This window comes from Heteronotia binoei, chromosome 9, assembly GCF_032191835.1.
Source record: "Heteronotia binoei isolate CCM8104 ecotype False Entrance Well chromosome 9, APGP_CSIRO_Hbin_v1, whole genome shotgun sequence".
Taxonomy (NCBI): Eukaryota; Metazoa; Chordata; class Lepidosauria; order Squamata; family Gekkonidae; genus Heteronotia; species Heteronotia binoei.
The window spans coordinates 62,703,174-62,723,408 of NC_083231.1; the positions used below are offsets into that span (position 1 = coordinate 62,703,174).

General features: G+C 40.1%; 1 protein-coding gene across 7 annotated transcripts in view; it reads left to right on the forward strand.

The window, feature by feature from the left end:
- The window catches only part of INPP4B (inositol polyphosphate-4-phosphatase type II B), a 394,186-nt gene that overhangs the window by 254,778 nt on the left and 119,173 nt on the right, over positions 1 to 20,235 (forward strand). For all 7 annotated transcript variants that reach the window (XM_060246716.1, XM_060246717.1, XM_060246715.1 and 4 more), the window contains 3 exons: positions 4,873 to 5,050; positions 8,460 to 8,672; positions 18,810 to 18,957. In XM_060246716.1, coding sequence (XP_060102699.1) covers positions 4,873 to 5,050; positions 8,460 to 8,672; positions 18,810 to 18,957 — 539 coding nt within the window. The remainder of the gene's footprint in view (positions 1 to 4,872; positions 5,051 to 8,459; positions 8,673 to 18,809; positions 18,958 to 20,235) is intronic.

The following is a 20,235-nucleotide window of genomic DNA, read 5'->3' on the forward strand; positions in this document are numbered from 1 at the left end:
CATAAATTAATTGTTGCCAGTCTAATCTTAATGCAATATGCTTATTAAAAGTTATTTACAAATGAAATAAAACAGACTACTCAGCTAGATCCAAGTGAGCAGTCATGTTGGTCTGAAGCAATAGAACAAAGCAGGAGTCAAGCTGCACCTTTAAGACCAACAAAATTTTATTCAGAATATAAGCTTTCGTATGCTAGAAGTACACCTCATCAGACAATAGGATGGAATGGCAAACAGTCCTAGATATAGAGAAAGTGGGCAGTGAATTAATATGCAAAATCATAGAAATGTTTGTTAACATGTTAAAAGAATCACAATTTGGAATATAGTGATTGTTAGTTTACGTTAACTGGGCTGCATCAACAAAGGGACAGTATAAGTCAGCATAGCAGATTGATGTCTATGTTATTAGATGTGAAGTGCCATAAATAAGAGTCTGTTGTAATCAAGGCCAGCTTGCCTACTAGGCAAATTAGGCATTTGCCTAGGGTGCCAGGTGGGGGGTGCCGAATTGGGCTTTCTCCTTCCCCTCCCGGCTCTCAAGACAAATGCCTAATTGCCATGGGGCAATTAGGCAGCGGTAGCAGGCAGGCCATCTCTCCCCCACCCTTGGCGTGCTCAGACACCAGCCTTGTGCTTATCCACTTCGGTGGGTATCAGAATAGTGCGCTCTCTCTTAATTGAGAGCAGAATGAGGCTTCACTCCCCTCTCCCTTCCTGTTCCAGAAGGGAGGGGTGAGAGCAAAGCCTCTTCCTGCTTTCTGTTAAGAAAAGGGTCTATTGCGATGCCTGCTGAAATGGGAAAGCATGTGACTAGCATCACTACTCTGAGCATGCTGGGGAAAGGGGGAGGCGACAGAAAGTGGCATTTGTGTCCATTTTGGTGTAGGGTGTCGTGTTTGCCCTGTGTAGAGAAGTGAAGGGCATTGTTGGCATTTAATTACATATATTATGTTGGAAGATGAACAAATGAATGAACCTGAGATGGTGTAGTTAATGCTGTTAGGTCCAGTGATTGTGTTGTCTGGGTATATGTGGCAGCAAAGTTGGCACTTGGGTTTATTCCAAGCTCTGGTACCAGTGTCCATGCTCAGATAAATGGACACAAATCTGACATCAAGAATTACAGAAACCTGTGAGAAAACACTTAAACCTTCCAGGGCATTCAATGGGTGACCTCAACGTAGCTGTTTCCTGCAAAGGAACTTCAAGAACAGAATGGAGAGAGAAATTGCTGAATTACAAATTATTATGAAACTTGGAACAAACAGCTCCCCAGGACTGAACAGTGATACTGGTTTTTTTATCTCAATATATATGCTAAAGCCACTCTCACTGAGTATAAATATGTATCCACAGTATTCCAATGTATTTCTCTTTTAGAATAGTGTATCAGAATAATGGGGTTTTTTTGTATTGACATACTCAAATAAGAGATATTGGCTATTTATCTCATTACCTATGCTAAACCCACTCTCACTGAGTATAGCTATATATTTACAGTATTCCAATGTATTTCTCTTTTAGAATAGTGTATCAGAATAATTTTTTTTGTATTGATATACTCAAATAAGGGTTATTGGCTGTTTATCTCATTACCCATCTTCCACTATATTTTAATATATTCTTTTTTTTCCTAATGGCAAACTAGAATTAGTAGTGGCCCAGTCACTGAGGCCTAGGGAGCAGTGAGCCTGGGGAAACAGGTGTGGACCCAGAGGGCCTGCAGTCTATTCCAGTCAGTTCCAAGGCACAGCCAATGGGAGGGGTGGCAGGAGGAAAAAGGAAGACTGTCAGCCTTGCAAGAAGAAAGGGGAAGGAGGGAGCAATCACCTTCACTAGGAATAGGCCAGGTATGGATAGGTAGGTGAGGACTGGCAAGCAGGAATGAAGTGGGGCTATACAGCCTCTTTAGAACAGGCTACTGTAAGAAACCCAAGGGAGGAGGAGAGGCACAGCTCAGGCCAGAGGAGTTTCTGTCCTATAGAGAAAGAATCAGGCTAAACAACGCCCTTATCTCTCCATTTTGAGGCCTTCAGAGCCCCACCAGAGGGGGGTCAGCAAGGTGGATGAGGGTCAGCTGACAGAGCTGGAGAGAGGAGAGCCTCCCAAAAGACTTCAATGTGTGTATGTGACACCTATGCAGTTGTATCTGTTTACACATGTAAAAACAGTTTTGTATGCTTTCATGATTAGATTTGGAAGGGGAGCCTTAAAGTCTAAAAGTTAATCTTACAGTTCTGAAGAATATTTTATGGTTTGTCATGCCAGAAAAACAGCCGACAGAATGTATTCAAGGACTATTGCACACTCAGCAGAGTAACAAACCTTGTGGCAACATAAGCTACCGGTAATCCAAAGACATTGTGCTAGAGTCAGTGCATTAGTACTTCAGTGCTATCCTGCCACCAGTGTTGTGTAAAAGATTTGGCTTGTTATCTACAGAATTAGTTTTCCCAACATAGTCTTATTTTGGTATATTAGCGTGTATTTTAGTATTCACTAACAGTAATTACTACATCAGTGGTAAATACGAAGTTTTATATTAGAAGTGGTAAGGAAATAGAATACACACAAAGCTTATGAATATCACTTCTGTTATAAATCACCTTGTATTAAAATTTTCCTCAATAAAATATTGTAATAAATAATAAATTTTAAACAAGTAACATTTTACATGGAGATCCAGTATCCCTGGTAATCTTACTGATGGTGTGTCCAAAGAGTGATTAAGCTGGAAGCACAGATTTGATTAACAAAGACAATTTAGTACCAGTTTTATTCATGTACTGTTTTTAAGCAAGCCTCAAGAGTTTCATGCTCCATTTAATTCCTTGACTTTTTGTTTCACTTCACACAGTCCAACCTAGCAAACTATTGTTTGTCCTTGGCCAAAATTGCCAGTGATCTAACTATACACACACATGAACACACGTGAACACATGAAGCTGCCTTATACTGAATCAGACCTTTGGTCCATCAAAGTCAGTATTGTCTTCTCAGACTGGCAGCAGCTCTCCAGGGTCTCAAACTGAGGTTTTTCACACCTATTTGCCTGGACCCTTTTTTGGAGATGCCAGGGATTGAACCTGGGACCTTCTGCTAACCAAGCAGATGCTCTACCATTGAGCCACCGTCCCTCCCTAAACTATAGATTGAATTTGATTTCTGTTTCAAGTTGGAAGGCCAAGCACAAGCCATAATTTGATGAGTTGGATGGAAGGGCAAACTATGTGATTAAATATGTAATTAATATGTAAACTGAGAGATAATTGAGAGATTTCTAGGCATCTATGCCAGTCATAGGGCGTTTTCGCACTGACCTTCAAGTAGCGCAACCACCCTCTTCACACCGGAGGATCTGCCCGGATTTCGCACAAGAAGCGCCGGCGCACCCAAAAGAGCCGGCTACTTCCGTCGCGAAACCCGCTCAAACGTTTTCCTGCTTCTTGGCGGTTTCCGTTTGAGCGGGTTTCGTGACGGAAGTAGCCGGCTCTTTTGGGTGCGCCGGCGCTTCTTGTGCGAAATCCGGGCAGATCCTTCGGTGTGAAGAGGGTGGTCGCGCTACTTGAAGGTCAGTGCGAAAACGCCCATAGTTTCAGTCAGGGTTAGTCATTTGTTAAATTAAAAGATGAGCTTGCTTTTTTTGTACTTCTCAACATCCTTTCTACTTCACTGTTCATCATGTGACAGACAGGAAGCTGCCCTCCCCTGAAAGAAAAAACAGCTAAGCCATTTCATCTCTGAGTCTATAGGAGTGCTGCTCCATCATCCATCTTTCAGAGGGGGAATGGTATGGTGGATGGAAGCACAGTAGCAGTTAGTGCAGGTCTGTTTCATGGAGAGTACAGTGATAGTTTGGGTCTGCCTCCATAAAAAAAGCATACAAGTTGAAGGACAGGTCTGCCTCAGTGTGGTTTATGTCAATACCTTTGGGAGAGGAAGAGTACTCAGTTGTTAGGCCTGTCTCTGGTAATGAGCAAACCTCGTACCTGACTTTAGTCTGATAGGGCAGGGGTGAAAGGATCCAACCTAGCGGCTTGTCAGTGAAAGCCTGTTTGTACCTGCAAGCATTAAAGAGAATTCAAACCATACTCTGAAGCCATAAACTAACTTAAATTTATGCATTTGTTAGGTTTCTACCTTTGTCTGGAAAGCTGTGCTGTTGTTCTGTTAAACCAACCTGTAAATAAATAAAAACCCCTCCTTCTAATATCAGCTTTTCACTTGTAAACTCCTCCAGACAGAGCACTGTCTTTTTACGCTGGAAAGCATAACTTGTTAGTGGCAGTATTTAAATAGCAAGGAACATTACAACACACTTCAAGAAGGCTGATCAAAATATATTGTGAATGAATTATTATTTTTTAATCTTTTTAGATGGTTTACCAGAGAGATGAAGAATTAGGTTAGTCAGATAGAAAAAGGCAGTTTAATGATGAGAAGGGTGGTGGGGAGAAGGAATATTAATCATGTCTAGTCCAAATTGCTGAGTGTGTCATTAACAGTTATGTAAACCCTTTTTAATTGCAAAGAATAGGAATGTGTCTGCTTCTTGTTTTGTGTTTTTTCATGGTTCAACCGTTCATTCAAAAAGCTTCAGGGAGTAATTAGTTTCAGCAGCACTGCCTGGAGTGTTCATCACAGCAAAAGGTTGCTGTCTCTTAGTGTTTCAGCAAGATCTGTTTCCCAGCCTTTAGCAAGCAAAGTTCTAAAATAATGCCCATAAAGGTGTTATATGAAAGTTTAGACTGCTTTTCCATGTTAATTATAGATCTGGTAAGAATCTTAGCATACTGATGGTGATTAGCCATCTGGCCATTAAGAGTTGACTTTATAAAAATACTTTCGTTGCTCCATTTCTTGCTGCAGTACTGGTTACCAATGTATTTACTATTCACCGGAAAACACAGCCAAGGCAAAAGAAGTTCTCAGTAACATCAATCATCTGCAGCCTCTCATATCAAGCCACACAGACCTGCTGCTTAATTCTGCCAGGCAGCATTTGCCAGACAGCTTGAAGAATTCCTTAAAGACACTTTCAGAAACGGTAAGATTCAGTGAAACAGTCTCTGCAGTGGCATCTAGAACTACCAAATCCCCAGATGCAGCCTCTGTCTGAATAAAGTGACTTCCTTTGTATAAGGAAATATTATCTCATTTTGGTGGTTGCAAGCTGCAGGATGTTGACACAAGAAAAGGATATTCTCTTTCCGTACTGCATGAATGGTTTTCGAGCATTTCTGTGAAATGTAAATGTAAGGAATAAAACTAGGTTTCATTCTTTCTCTGAGCAAAAAAAAAAAAGGCTGTGTCGTTTTTCTTTTTACACGTTTCTGTGGCTACAAAACCTGCAGATGACTAAAAATAAACTATCATTAGGGTTTTTTTTTTCAGACATGATGCAATTCTTTTTGCTGCTCATGAGGCATTGCATAGCCTGTGTGACTCTTAAATGGAAGATAATTTATGTTGCTTCTCTGAATGATGTAGCATGACCATAAAAATGGAAAGCTGTGTGGCCTGGAGGGGATAAGCATAAGGAAAGACTCTGCAAGCGTCTCTTATCATGATGAGCATTCCACATTTGTTTTCTCCCCTCCCAAAAATATAGCTAGCTGGCTTCTTCGCAGCTTTTCATGGTTTATAACACTGAAATACCAGGCATTCATATTTTTCAGTTTCACCTCTGATGGGGGAGAAGGTTGAAAGAGACAAGTTGCATAGGCCTTTGGTGTTCTGGTCAAGCCACTTGCTGATAACGAAATGTATCATATATTGAATATGCTAACTTTCTTCTAAATAAATTTGAATTAATATGTTTGTGCAGAGGCTTACATCTGAATGTCCACTGAATGTTTTACAAGGAGCAGAAAGGATAATTGTTTGCAGTTAGTTGTGCTGGAAACTTAATTTGAGTCAACAAATATGGCATAATTGCAGCATTTTGGTGTTCTCAGTTAGGATGAAAGGGAATTGTAGACGGTAGGCATTCTGTCATTCAATAATGCATTTTTTCTTATTAGCCAAATGCCTTTTGGCAAAATATTACATTATTTATTTATCACTTATCTTGGGCAGGCTGTCACTTAAGCACTGCTCTCCAAACATTCTGAATTCTGCCTTACATGCACTTTGTTAGAGGTGTTCCTCATATTACATACTTTCATTCTGTTGCTACATGCAGCAATGTGTGGTTACTGTGAAGGAATATTAACCTAATGGTGCTCCTGGTCTTGAGAGTCTAGGTTAATTTGTCTTCCCCTCACTCAGCCAGTCTTGATATGAGTTTCCAAATTTCAAAAGACAAATGACTGATTAGTCACCACCACCTCCCAAATGCAGTATGTAGCCTTGATTTCCCAAGCAAAAATATCTTCCTTGTCTATTAATTGCCTAAGTGGCTTGGCTTTGGACTGTGGAGTCTAATTGAAGAGGGAAACAGAGACAGAGCTGGTTTGATCAGTTTCTTTCTCTTCCTCACTTTCCTGCTGCCACCTGAGCTGAGCCAATGTTGTCATTCTAATATGGAGAAGGCAAATAAAACTAAAGTCTTAGAAGTTTATAGTTTAGGATGGGGTTGCCAAGTCCAATTCAAGAAATATCTAGGAACTTTGGGGGTGGAGCCGGGAAACATTAGAGGTGGAGCCAGGAGCAAGGTTGTGACAAGCATAAGTGAACTACAAAGGGAGTTCTGGCCATCCCATTTAAAGAGACTGCACATCTTTTAAATGCCTTCCATCCATTGGAAATAATGAAGGATAGGGACACCTTATTTGGAGGCTCATAGAATTGAACCCCCTAGTCCAATCTTTTTGAAACTTGGAGAGTATTTTGGGAAGAGGCACTGGATGCTATGCTGAAAATGTGGTACCTCTACCTCAAAAAAGAGCCCCCCCCCCCCGCCCAGAGCCCCAGATACCTGCAGATCAGTTCTCTATTATTCTCTATGGGAATCAGTCTCCATAGGGAATAATGGAGTGCCCAGCAGACATTTCCCTCCCCCCCCCCACATACTTTCTGATGACCCTGAAGCAGGGGGAGGGCCTCCAAACTGGCAGATTCCTTGCCCCCACCTGGGGATTGGCAGCCCTAGTTTAGAATGGCACTGTAAGAGGACTGGCTTGCTGTACCTCTCCATAAAAGACCCTTGCTTCCTTCAACACCAGACACACTCAGGTTGTTCAGCTGCTTCATTTGTCTTAGAGAATTAACACAAGAACCCAAGTATTATTTGAATTTAATCAAGATAATATGTATAGATGGAGTTCACAGGGCTTTCCTCCCTTTTCCCTTTTTCATTTAACCATTTTTCCCCTTGAAAAACACCATGGGAGGACAGAAAGCTTTAGGTTGAGGGGAAATTAGAAAAATAATTATCTGTTTTGATTTTCCTCTTCTTACTACATCCCCTTGCACCATTTGACTTTGTTTTCAGGACTCCCCAGTCTTCAGTAGCAGCTTCAGGATGGTCTGCAGGAAGAATACAAGAGAACCATTCCATAAATTCCTTCTTTCACACTTTGACCCATAATAATTTATTTTCTGGCCAGTTGTGTGCAGTCATTGTTAACTATTGTTCATATAGAAAAAAGTTTTAATCCAGTGGCACTGGACTCAATCTTTGTTCTACTGCTTCAGACCAACAGTTTCCCACTTGGACCTACTGTTCATATAGAACAAAGCGGTAGACAAGTGCACCTTTAAGACCAACTAAGTTTTATTCAGAATGTAAGCTTTTGTATGCTCTTAAGCAGACTTCATCAGACAAAATTGGAATGGAAAGCAGCAATTCTTAATATAAGTGGGCAGTGAGCTGGTCTTAGAATCATGGGAATGTTTTTAGCAGATTAAAAGAATCACAAATAGGGATCTGTTACCGTTTTTGCACACAGTTTACCTCGCAGTCACAATCCTGTTCCCTCCGCAGCGTCCGGTCGGATTTCCCACCATCTGCGCCGGAGCTACAGGAAGTGCCGCAGCTTCTGCGTAGCAAACATAAACTGGGTTTTAGCTACGGAGGGAACAGGATTGTGACTGCGAGGTAAGCTGTGTGCAAAAACGGTACTAGATTTATGGCACTTTGCAACTACAACAGCAGTCTGTTTTTTATCACCCTACAGTGTTGTTTCAGCCCTGCTTTGTTCTAACACTAAAAAACACAGATCCCTATTTGTGATTCTTTTAATCTGCTAAAAACATTCCCATGATTCTACAGACCAACTCACTGCCCACTTATATTAAAAATTGCTGCTTGCCATTCAGATTTTGTCTGATGAAGTCTGCTTAAGAGCGTACATTCTGAATAAAACTTAGTTGGTCTTAAAGGTGCACTTGTCTATTGCTTTGTTCTATTGCTTCAGACCAAAATGGCTGCCTACTGGGATCTGTCTGCTGTTCATATAGTAATTTGTATGCATATTTCCTACTTGCTAATTGCACATTCCCTTTAATTCTAGACAGAGTTATTTGTGCATGCATTTAAGGATCAGCTGATCAGAAGTGCCCTTTTAGCTCTATACATGGCCCGCCCAGGTTGTGTCCTAAAAAGCCCAGCTGTGCCAAGTATCAGTGTTGAAGAAAGTGGTGATCAGCCAAATCAGGAGCATCCACATGAGATTAAAAGACAGGATTCTATACCTCACCATTCAGAATATGATGAAGAAGAGTGGGTAAGTAACTTCTAAGTTCTATTATTTGGATGCTTTCAAAGTTCCTAAGTATCTTTATGATAAAAAGTCAATTACACAGACCTCTCTTCTGTATAATTCTAAAAAAGAGGTCAGGTTCAGCAAAACTTAAATTTTCAGTGTGTTTGCCCTCTATATACATGGAAAGGCAGTAATGTGCTTGTTCTGCATGTGTTCTCTTTGTTCTAACTGCTATATGCTCAGTTTAAAAAAAAAGAATGGTTTGCATTTCTCTTCTTTATGCACTGACACAGAAAAATAAAAAGGAACAATTTAGGTAAGAAATCATTCAAAATTGCATTGAAACCAGCGTCCAAAAGTATTCACAAAAAGAGAGGAAATAGTTGTTGGAAGCTTCAACCAACCCTCTATAAGAAGAAGAAATCCAAAGTAGGGCTATCAGAATTCTACTGAGGTCTATTCAAAGGGACTTACGCCCAGTGAAAGATTCTTAGAACTGTACTGTAAAACTATTTATGTAACTTAGATTTAGTGAATTCATTTATTTTAATGAACAAGTGTATATATTTCCTCTCTTCGGATCCCAAAAATTCAGTAAAACACATTTTTATTTGTACAAAATGTTAGTCATTGAATTCTTGGAGTGGTTTTTGTTAAAAAAAATGATTAAATGTGTTACCGGATTATCTGATTTCATTATGGGTCTCGGAGGCATTTCAAAAGTTTCTGTGCATGTTTCCCTGCATGTTGGGAAATAATCCATTTTGCCATGAAAGTTAAATAGTACATCCATTTTTAGAAGACTTGAACAATGATGTTCATGAATATAGTAGGAGACTTCCTAACCCATCCATAATTCTTGGGAAGCTTGAGAAAATACCTTTTCAGTTTAATCTGAAATGTGTCCTTACCCTCAAATTGTTGATTTCTTAAAAGTTAAAAATATTCTGGCACTTCATCTTGTATAAACATTCTTTAACTTGAATTGTTGTTGTTAAAATCAGCACATTATCCTGGTCTGCTTTTCTTTCTCACTGTGTCATGCATAGTATCGGTTCCTTTTAACAGGACTCCAGAGTTTGGCTTGTCAGAAATTATAAAGCAGGGGTGTTCAAACTATGACCTGCAGGCCATCACCGGCTATGCACCCTTTTGATTCTGTCCTGAAGAAGCAAGGCTGGAACAGTTTAAGAGTTAGGGCTGGAGCAGCCATCCTCATCTCCTAGGCAGGGCTTTTGGCTTGCATCAGAAGTCTTGCCTTTGAATGGAGCTGGGCTAGGAGTTGCTACTAGAGTTGGCCAGTAGGAAGGTGGGGGTGGGAGTGCAGAATCAGAAGAGGTTTTTTTTTTTAATTGAAGCCTCATGTACCTACCAGAAGTGACAAAGGATAGCACAGCGCTAGGAATCACCAGAAACTCTATAGTAAAACCTTAGAGTTCCCAGCAATTCCTAAAACTACTCTTTGTCACTTTCAGGAAGTACATAAAGCTGTCTTTAAAAAACAAAACCTCTTGCCACTGTTTCAGGTGGCAGTGGGCAATAGTACCTAGGGATAGAAAATACACTTGCCCCCACCTGGGGCTTGGCAGCCCTAGCTCCAACCCCAGCTCTTAAATTAGGGTTTAACACAGCAGTTTGTTGGTACAAGGATATCAGATCTTGGATCTGTTTTTAATTCCTTAGCACTACCAGGAAACTGATTCGTGGGCATCAGGACCATGTAGAGTAATAGCCATGTAAGTCAAGGAGCTGCAGTGAAGGAGAAAGAGTGGCAAAATGGTTTTCTTTTGCAAGTTCCAGTTCTGCTTACACAAGAGGCAGGAGTTAATTTTACCACCTTTTCTCTCCTCAGTGCAACTCCCCAACCAGTTTGGTAATTTATCCATGTGGGTCCCCTGACTTCAGGAACCAACTTTCCCGGTATTAGAAGGGACTGCTGGATGAGGGAAACATGGGAAAGATGTGACCACTAACACCTCCTTTTGAAAGATGGTTTGATCCAGCCATAAATCCTGTATTTTGGGCAGAATAACCTCATAAAATATTTCCATATTCTGTGATTTTATGAAATTCTTTTTATCCAAAATCATGAGTTAATATCGGTTGGAAATTAATTGATAACTGTTATCTTAAAGTTTTGTACATGGCTAGAACATGCTAAACATGTAATTTTTGTTCCTATCTAATCATGGCAAACCTAGTAAGGATTTTCCAGGCACTTCATTCAGGCTCAGATTTGGTTAGTCTTGTTGTTTTTGGATTCTGGAATATTGTAATGGCACATGACATATTTTGGTATTTAATTTAGATGACATTACCATTGATCACATCTCTAGGAAGGGTTTGGTGTGGGTTTGTTTGTTTTTTGTCTCCAAACCAATTGTCTTGTGGGATCACATCACAGATCCATGAGCAGTGTTCCACCAATAAACCCTAGGCAGTTGGGCTTCAAGGTCCCCACTCCCCCAGCCATTGGAAGGGAATGCGATTGTAGGGTTGCCAGAACCAGACTGGGAAGCTTCTGAAGATTTGGAGATGGAGCCTGGGAAGGACAGGGACCTCATTGGTACAATGTCATAGAGTCTGCCTTCCAAAACATCCCTTTTCTCTGTGGGACCTCATATCTGTAGTCTGGAGAGGAGCTGTAATTTTGGGGGATCTCCAGGTCCCACCTGGAGACTGGTATCACTACTAAACAGGTGCTTGTTGGATGTCATAAATACCTCTTGGGGGAATTATTTCCCTTTCTGCCCTTTCTTCTTTGAAAGAAGAAGCGGAAGAACATTCAGAGAAAACTGCACAGGAGAGAAGTGTTCTGGTGGAATAATAATTCCGTATCCAGGTTGGGGAAAGGCTTCCCTTGCACGTTTACAAAGAGTTACCAGGTCATGCTAAAAGTTGAGTTATGTACCATAATGATATATGTTACAAATACTGACAGGTAGTTAAGATCAATATAGATTAAGCTACTGAGAGAAGTGTAATTCATAGTAATATTCATATGCAGCATCAATGCAATGCTACATTGTGAAGAAAGTATTTCAGTTGATGGTTACAGATTGTCTCTGAATAGCTGCTCCCATTTACTCTTGCCAGCTGCTTCTATCATTCTAAAACCTCCCTTCAGGGAGGATAAAAAGTCATGCCATACATAATGCAAGAATTAAGTTGGGCAGAGTGCCACTTGGAAGGCCTTTATACTTCTAGCTGGTTAACATGGCTGGTATCACTGCACTATTTGAGTAACAATGAACAAACGGAAACACTGCACTCATTGGACAGGCTCTACTTGCTCAAATCCATTTTGTAAAGTGAGGTATTTCAAAATCTTAAATAAATTGAGAAAAGTTCTATGTCCTTAGCATATTAAAAATAATAAATATTGTATTTGGCAAAACTGAATCCCCAATCTGCCATAGAAGCTTGCTGGGTGCCCTTGGGCCAATAACACACACTCAGCCTAATCCATCTCACATGATTGTTGTGAGAGGATAAAATGGAAGAGCGGAGGGCAATGTAAGCCACTTTGGGTCTCCATTGGGGAGAAAGGTGGGGCCTAAATAAAGTAAATAAATAAATACCTTTTTGCATTAGTTAGCTACTTAAACTTTATCTGAGGGACATCTCAGCTTTCTGAGAGACCTAAGCATAAAGGTTACACTGTCTTTGGGTAGGAGCAAGGAGTGAGATAGCAGAGACAAGAAGGGTGGTATAGTCAGTTCAGAGAGAGAGAAAGACCTTTGTTCCAGAGTGGCAAGGATAATTTAGTTGAACTTGAATGTCTGCCAGGGCACTAGTTCCATAATAGCAATTTAGATCTTGAATGACCCAACACTGAATTTCAGTCTCCTTAGAAGATAAAAATATGTGTCTTGACTGCATTGTACAGTGATTCTATTTTAAATCTTACAGTCATGAAAATGTAATGGTTTAAAGGGGGGAAACCTCTCCCACTTGTGAATCAGAAAGCAGAGAGAGGCTCGGGAGGCTGGATCTCATCATTGCTATTCTGAACCACTGAGACTTGCATAAAATTTGACAGTGAAGCTTGGCCCATGTCCCAGTATATCTCAGTAGTTATCAGTGTAAATTGGGAGTACCTCCAGTGAAGTTAATTGCCTAACATAAATTAATATGTGACAAGAATCAGCCCTCCTAATATTAGACCTACAGAAATGTTTCTCCTGTCACAGTAAAAATGCAGGCTGCTTTGAGTAAAATCCAAATTGGCCTGAATTGGGCCAATTTGGATCTTGGATTCAAATTTGGAACATGTTTATAATGTGAATTCAGAACTCTGTCAGCCATCTGTATTTATTGTAAACAGCCAAATACAAGTTTTTACTATCTATTTTATAGATGCATTTTTTGTAAGAGGAAAATTTTTTGTGATGCTTGAAAGTTTTAAAGTTGTATTGGTTCTGGTTGAGGAGCCAGTTTGGTTCTTACATCTGCATGTTTACAAAGATCTATAGGTCCCCAACCTTTTTGACACTGTGGAATTCTGATGTAAAACCGCTGCCACAAAACGGCTGCCACAGGAGGCAGAGACAGTCACAAAATGGATGCCATGCCTTATCTTCAATGACACAGTGAAGCTCCTTGAGCCAGGATTGCCATCCAGCAGGGTGGGGTTGCCAGATCTACTTACCCAGCTGGGGGGGGGGGGGTAGAAGGAAGTCTTCTGGGAGTGGAGAGGGTGGTGCAACATTGCTGCACATGACATTGCTGGCATAATGGCATCACACAGAAGTGACATCATCATTATTGGCATGTTGCGCTGCACAGCATTTTGGACAAAACTTTGTGGTTATAATGTGCCCAGCATGATGATGCCACTTCCATGTGACATCATTGTGTCATTGTCATCAATGTGGGAGGGGCTATTAGGGGGTGGGACTTCCGTGCCAACCAGGTGGCTGGCAGCATATTGGAGCCCCCAATATCTGGGGAACCCCCACCCAGACTAGGGGCCTGGCAACCCAATGGTGGGGGATTTGGTGTGCATTCCAGGTGTGGGCAGGGATGTTTTTTCATCCTCAAAACCATGGAGTTTGCCCAAATACCAGGGCATCCCTGTGTGAAGTCCCCGGTGTGATAACATCTCTTCTAAGTGATGTTATCATGTTGGGGGCATCACATGGTGAGGTCCCTGTTTAGGGGAGGGTTCCCCCCCAGCCAGCTGATCTGTGGTGGAGAAGAGCCCCCAAAACCAGAGGATCCCCCACTAGGATCTGGGGGTTGGCAACCGTACCTTGAGCTGTAGTGGGAGCTGCTTCCAAAGTAATTTTTATAAAACTCTGCACAGCCAATCAAATCTCCAAATCTCCAGCTTTGCTGGATAGAGGCACCACCTGACCCCATCCATTTTCTAAAAACATTTGGCAGATGCTAGGAAAATTTTTGGTGGATATCATAGTGTCCATGGGCATGACATTGGCCATCTCTGTTCTAGACTGTCATATCAAAATTAATTAGACACTTAACTAAAGTCTTTTATTGCAAGCTTGTTAATTGTTGCATTTTAGTAATTTAAAAAAATCAAATAAGGACAAAGCAACCCTAAAACAAAGGCAAATTTATGTTTAATTTGCTGTCATTATATTGTACTGGAATTCAGATAAACTTCTCAGTATTTATAGAAATGGGATATAAAAAAGTATATTGCTAGGTATTTTTAAAGGTATAGTAGATCAGGTTTGATTTCACGGGAGGGAGAATGGGAGTTCAGGTTTTTTTAAAAATAATTATATGTGTATCTTGATTTTCTGATCCTATGGAAAGTCAATTATTCAGTGCTTCATGCTTTTTCAGCTAAAGACACATTAGTTCATATTTTCTCTTTTGAGATACACAATTGATTAGACTATTGTTCATATTGGAAGCTGTTAGTGAAGTCTTTGTTATAGGCAAAGTAAATCTTTCGAATACCCTAGAAAATAGGTGAATCATCAGCCATTGAAAACAGTATTGGACAGAAATACATACTAAAATTCAAACATTTTTGAATATCAAATATGCTGTGCTACCAGAAACAATGCTACTAGGAATTATACCAGTAAATGCAGAAAGAAGAATATATGAATTGTTCAGATACATGTTAACTGCAGCAAGAGTAGTATTTGCAGCAAAGTGAAAAATTGAGGGTTGTCCAACTCTTGAGAACTGGATAGACGAAGATGCAAGGATATGCAGTTATGGCAAAACTGACAAACTACCTTAATCAGAGACTGAAAGATGAATCCGAAAATAACTGAAAAACTTTCTATAATTATTATAAGTAATCTCTGTAGTTACACATTTGAATGGTTTAATAACCTTGCTGGTCTTTTGACCATAATAAACTTGATTGATTGAATGGTTTAATAGTATACAATAATACTATAAGAGAGTCTTAATATGAACTATTAAGGATGTATTTCTATGTAATTTCCATTATAACAAACTGTTATGCAAATTTTTTATAAAAATCTCTATGAGCATATATCTTATAAAATATAAGATTGACAAGATAGGGGAAAACAATAATATACTATGAAAAAATGGTAGAATATAACAAGTAGGTTGTTATAGGATTTTAAGCTATTATGTCATAAATATGTTTAATCTTTCATGACATTTATATATCTAAACCATCATGCCATTTATATTAGTAGCTTGAAACCTGTGCTTCACTATGGTATTTAACTACCTTTAATCCACTTATAATACTTCTGGGTATGTAATTTTTTGTGTGTGAGGGAGGGTGTTTTGTTGTTGGAATTGGTTTTGTGATATAATAGCATAGTACCCAACCTTCACAAAGGTGTTTGAGTCACGTGAAGTGTGTTCATGGAATGAATTTTGAAATATAACATTTGTTGAAGAAATAAAAAAGAGAAGATTGTTGTGTAAAAAATTAAGTGAAAATTATGTACACACTTTTTTCCCTACTGAAGGACCTCTTTGTAGACCACATTGGTGGTTCTGCCATCAGGTGCTTGAATCACCAGGCTGCTGGGTGAAGCAGTCCTCTATTACAGGGGTGGCCAACGGTAGCTCTCCAGATGTTTTTTGCCTACAACTCCCATCAGCCCCAGCCAGCATGGCCAATGGCTGGGGCTGATGGGAGTTGTAGGCAAAAAACATCTGGAGAGCTACTGTTGGCCACCCCTGCTCTATTATGTCAATTCCTGCCACCTTCAGTGTTTGCTCCTGGGATTTGTTGATGGTCATAGCAAAGCAGACCTTGAGGGGGAAGTTCAGCCTCCTGAACTTGACAGGGTTATCCAGTGGTACGAGTGGCATGTGTGGTATGAACACCGACTCCCCTCAAGCACTGTCGGTGAGCAATGTGGCCTCAATGACATTTTTGTAGAGTGCCTTCACTTGCAGTCTGCTGATATTGCAGAGTTTGGGTGGGATGAGGTTCCACAGCAGCATCACTGGAGCCTCCACTTTGAGGAGAAGCTTGTGGACTGGGAAGCCAGGAGGGCTGAGGGTGTTGAGGAACTTCACAGGGTTGTGGACTGCATCATCAATTTGCACCACTGAGTCCATTTCTGCCCCTTCAAAGGAATTAAGTAGAGTGTAATTAATAATGGCAGCCTTGTTGTTCTTGGGAGTCAGAATGGCATGCTCACACAGGCAGTCCATGGACTTTTCCGTGATAGTAGTAGATTATGGCTGTTAGGCCTGGTAGGGTCCTGACTACTGAGGCCAGGCCTGCAGGGATGGTCACCTTTCTCTTGGACTGGGAATACTCTCCATCCCCTATTTTTAGTAGGAGAATTCCCCAGTGGAATGTGGACAGGTGGACCCTCATATTTATCCTTAGTGAGAGCTTCCTGATGAATGCCCTCAGGTATGATAGCTTGACAATGTGCTTTAACCTCATCAGCTTGAGTTCCCCTTTGCATTTCTGGCAAAGACTGCCAGAAGTCTCCAGCCAGCAGCACAGTGTCTCCCCACATCATTTCATCATCACCCTTGATGTCTTTGAGTGTTATGCTCTGTGCCTCAAAACACCCCTTGTGCGCAAACATCCCAAACACCTGTTCAGGAGTCTAGAATTATTTTTTTTATTACACTGAAGACTGAAGTTCCCTGAAGACCAGCTGTCTTCAACTGTCTGCAGTCTCTTTTTACTGATTTTTACCTCAGAACACAGAACTCCACAACTGACCAATCAGAGAGAAGGCTGTGCAATCATGCAGCAGCCTGCAAGGCACATAGCAAAGTGTTGCCCCCTTTACGAAAACACATTTTACCGCTTTTAGGGGTTGAATTTCTAAAGATCCCTTCTTAGTGGATGCTGCTGTAATGAAAAGAATGCATTCCCTGAATTTTGGTTTTCTAGGTCCAGTGGTTTGGGCTGGATGTTGATAAGTTAGGCAGGACACTTGTTTTTATATAGATAAATGTCACAATTTTTAGCTATTATGCCATATACTTTTTAAAATATAAACACATATTTTGACCAAGGAATGTCCTTAATACCTGTAAAATTGCCCTTTACGTTGTGATCCTGATAACTATATTTCTTATGCATTTTCCCCCATTCCCTTTTTTATCTTGTATTCCCTTACACGCTCAAAATAAAACTTATTTTTTAAAACAGAAAATAGTATAAAGAAATAGCAAAAATAAAGTTATTTATAGAAGGAGAATGTGTGGGAAAATAACTTAGCATAAAAATACGGATGCTATACAATTCAAAATTGTTGCTTTGGACAATGAGAACCTAAGGGCCGTTTTCCCACTTACCTTACCCCGGAGTGACGTCCCTCTTCACCACGCTGCGTCTGCGCGGATTTCGCAGAAACTGCTGCGCAGCACCAGGAAGAGCCGTGTAGTCCCGGGGCTTTTGTGTCGCAAATGTAAACCACCAAAAAGCAGGTTTACATTTGCGACGCAAAAGCCCCGGGACTACGCGGCTCTTCCTGGTGCTGCGCAGCAGTTTGTGCGAAATCCGCGCAGACGCAGCGCGGTGAAGAGGAACGTTGCTCCGGGGTAAGGTAAGTGGGAAAACGGCCTTAGTCTGTGAGCCAGACTCAATGTCTGTATCAGGTAAGGTGGCAAAACTTCTGTATGTTTTCTTCTGAAAGGTGTATGCCTCTGTATTTGTATGTGATAACCCATTCTGATTGATACTTTAAGCTTTTTATGATATCATCAAAGGGTCCAAAGACAATTTTCCCTACCTACCTTTCTAATTTGAGCTATAACATGTGAACTGACCAATTTAAAATTTCAAAGCACTGTTGAAAACCTAATAAATCCCCCTGTGAATAACTAATACTAATAATGCCTTTATCTATTACCATTTTGTGATATAAGGCATAAATCAATTAAAAGTTAATTTTTAATATTTTATATATTTTATTTATATTTATGTATATTATATTTTACATATCTATCTATCTATCTATCTATCTATCTATCTATCTATCTATCTATCTATCTATCTATCTATCTATCTATCTATCTAGTATGTGTGTATAAACTTATATGTGTGTATGTGTGTATGATGCTTTACCTAATCCAGATAGTCACTTAAAGTATATTTTGCCTTTCCAATGAGTCATAGCACAAAGAAATTAATTTTGATATGCTGTAGTTTGGCAAATGAGAATGAAAACATGCTTTACATTATTGGTATATAATGTAACTGGATAATGGGTAACTTTGTGTTACTGTCTTTTAGTTTTGTGAGTTCAGCAACTATTCAGCATACATATGTTTTATTTACAAGTGTTCATTTCCCAACTCCTAACATTTTATATTTTTACTACCTATTTTAAATGTTCATCATTACTGTAATAATCTTCTGAGTTCTACAGTTCAATGGCAAAGTCTACATCTGGGTTTTTTTTTTCAATTGCTACATGTCTAATGCATGGCAGTGCAAGGTGCTATAGGCAATTAAACTTTTCACTTGCAGGGGTGTGAACTGGCATGTGAGTGAACCTTTTTTCTTTTCCCAGTTTCTCAATTGGAATAAATGGACAGGATGAGCTAATCCCTCCCCCCATCTCCTCACCATGCTTGACTGTTTTCAGCATCTTTTCCTCCATGCCTGGCTCTAATAATCCAATGCTAGAAGTCTGATGATTAATCCATTTGCCTTTTAATGCATCTTCTCATGCTGAGTAGTGATGTGGATGCTTCTTTTTTCAGGACAGAGTATGGACCAATGTAGGGAAAAGTTTAAACTGCATTATTGCGATGGTGGATAGATTGCTTGAAAAAGAAAACATCCCCAGTGTGGCTAAAGCAAATGAGAGCAGTCCTTTACCTGCAGAACGTCTGGCATCTCCTTTAAGCGGTAAGAAATGTAATTTTGTATCATTGATAGGCTGAAGAAGTTGCAATAAAATGAGATAGGTGGTGAGCCAATGGATGAAATTGTGGATGGTATGGTTTTTCACAATTCTGGCCTTGAACATTGGGAGGCTATTTATCAGATTGCATCTCTGTTGTGCAGTCAAGAATTGCTTCTTCAGGTTTTTGTGTGTGCTAAATGAAAATCTCTTTGAAAGAACAGTGTTCTGCTTTGAAGTTTCTGACATATTTTAATCTGCTTTAGGCTTTCCCTGGAAGTATTGTGTAGAAGAATAGTCAAGTGCACACACTTAACCCTTACCAAGCTCATCAAGAAATAGGAACGACACAGTTGTCAGTTATGTCCTTGGAATAAATCATATGCTGGTTTCAAAATAAAAATGTCAATGCTGTTCATACATATGCACTATCTGAGGACTGGGTTCACATTCCTGGAGCATCTCACAAGTGGTAACCACTTTGAAAAGCATTTTCATTGCATAAAGAAAACAAAATTACAAAGAAAAGATATCTATGAGTATCAGACTCTTTTTAAAACATAAGTACTACTAATTCTTTAACTCTAGAAGCCAAACCTACAGAAGAGTTTTTTTTAACCATTCAATGTATTTGGTTCATAACTGCAGCACAAGGTGGGAAGGAAAGGGTGAAATGGTTCATGACTTTCTTCCATGCCATCATCCTTAGTCAAATTGCCCTGGGAGAACTTATCCCCCTCCCCTCCTTCTTCTCTCTCTCTCTCTCTTTTTTTTTTTTTGCAGAATATCAGATCCAGCTTGTTTAATTTGACCCTAAATATGTCCTAATGGAAAAGGCCTTGTGGGAGAAGTAGTTTTGAGGATTCAGTGTCTTTCTAGGAAATGGAATGGATATTAAAACATGCATACACACAAAAAAAAAAACAACCCAGCATCATAAAGCCGGAGGTATAGCCAGAATTTTTTTAGATTGGGGGGCTTTTTAAAAATTCAGGGGAGCACCTGAATTTTTAAAAAGTGTCCCCACCTAAAAAAATCCCCACTAAAAAATCCTCACCCAACCTTCCCTTTCCACTGTCCTGCCCCCACCACAGCTTGAGGCCCACCCCTGCCTCCTGCTGCCATTCATATTGCACCAGACGGCAGGAGCAGCCCCCAGACTCTATGTGCAATTTAAAGATGTCTGCTCAGCAGGGTCTTTAAATGCCTCCCAGAGGCTGGTGGCTGTTCCTATGTACCTCTGGCATGATTGGAATTGTTGAAGGGGGGGAGGGGGCTGCCTA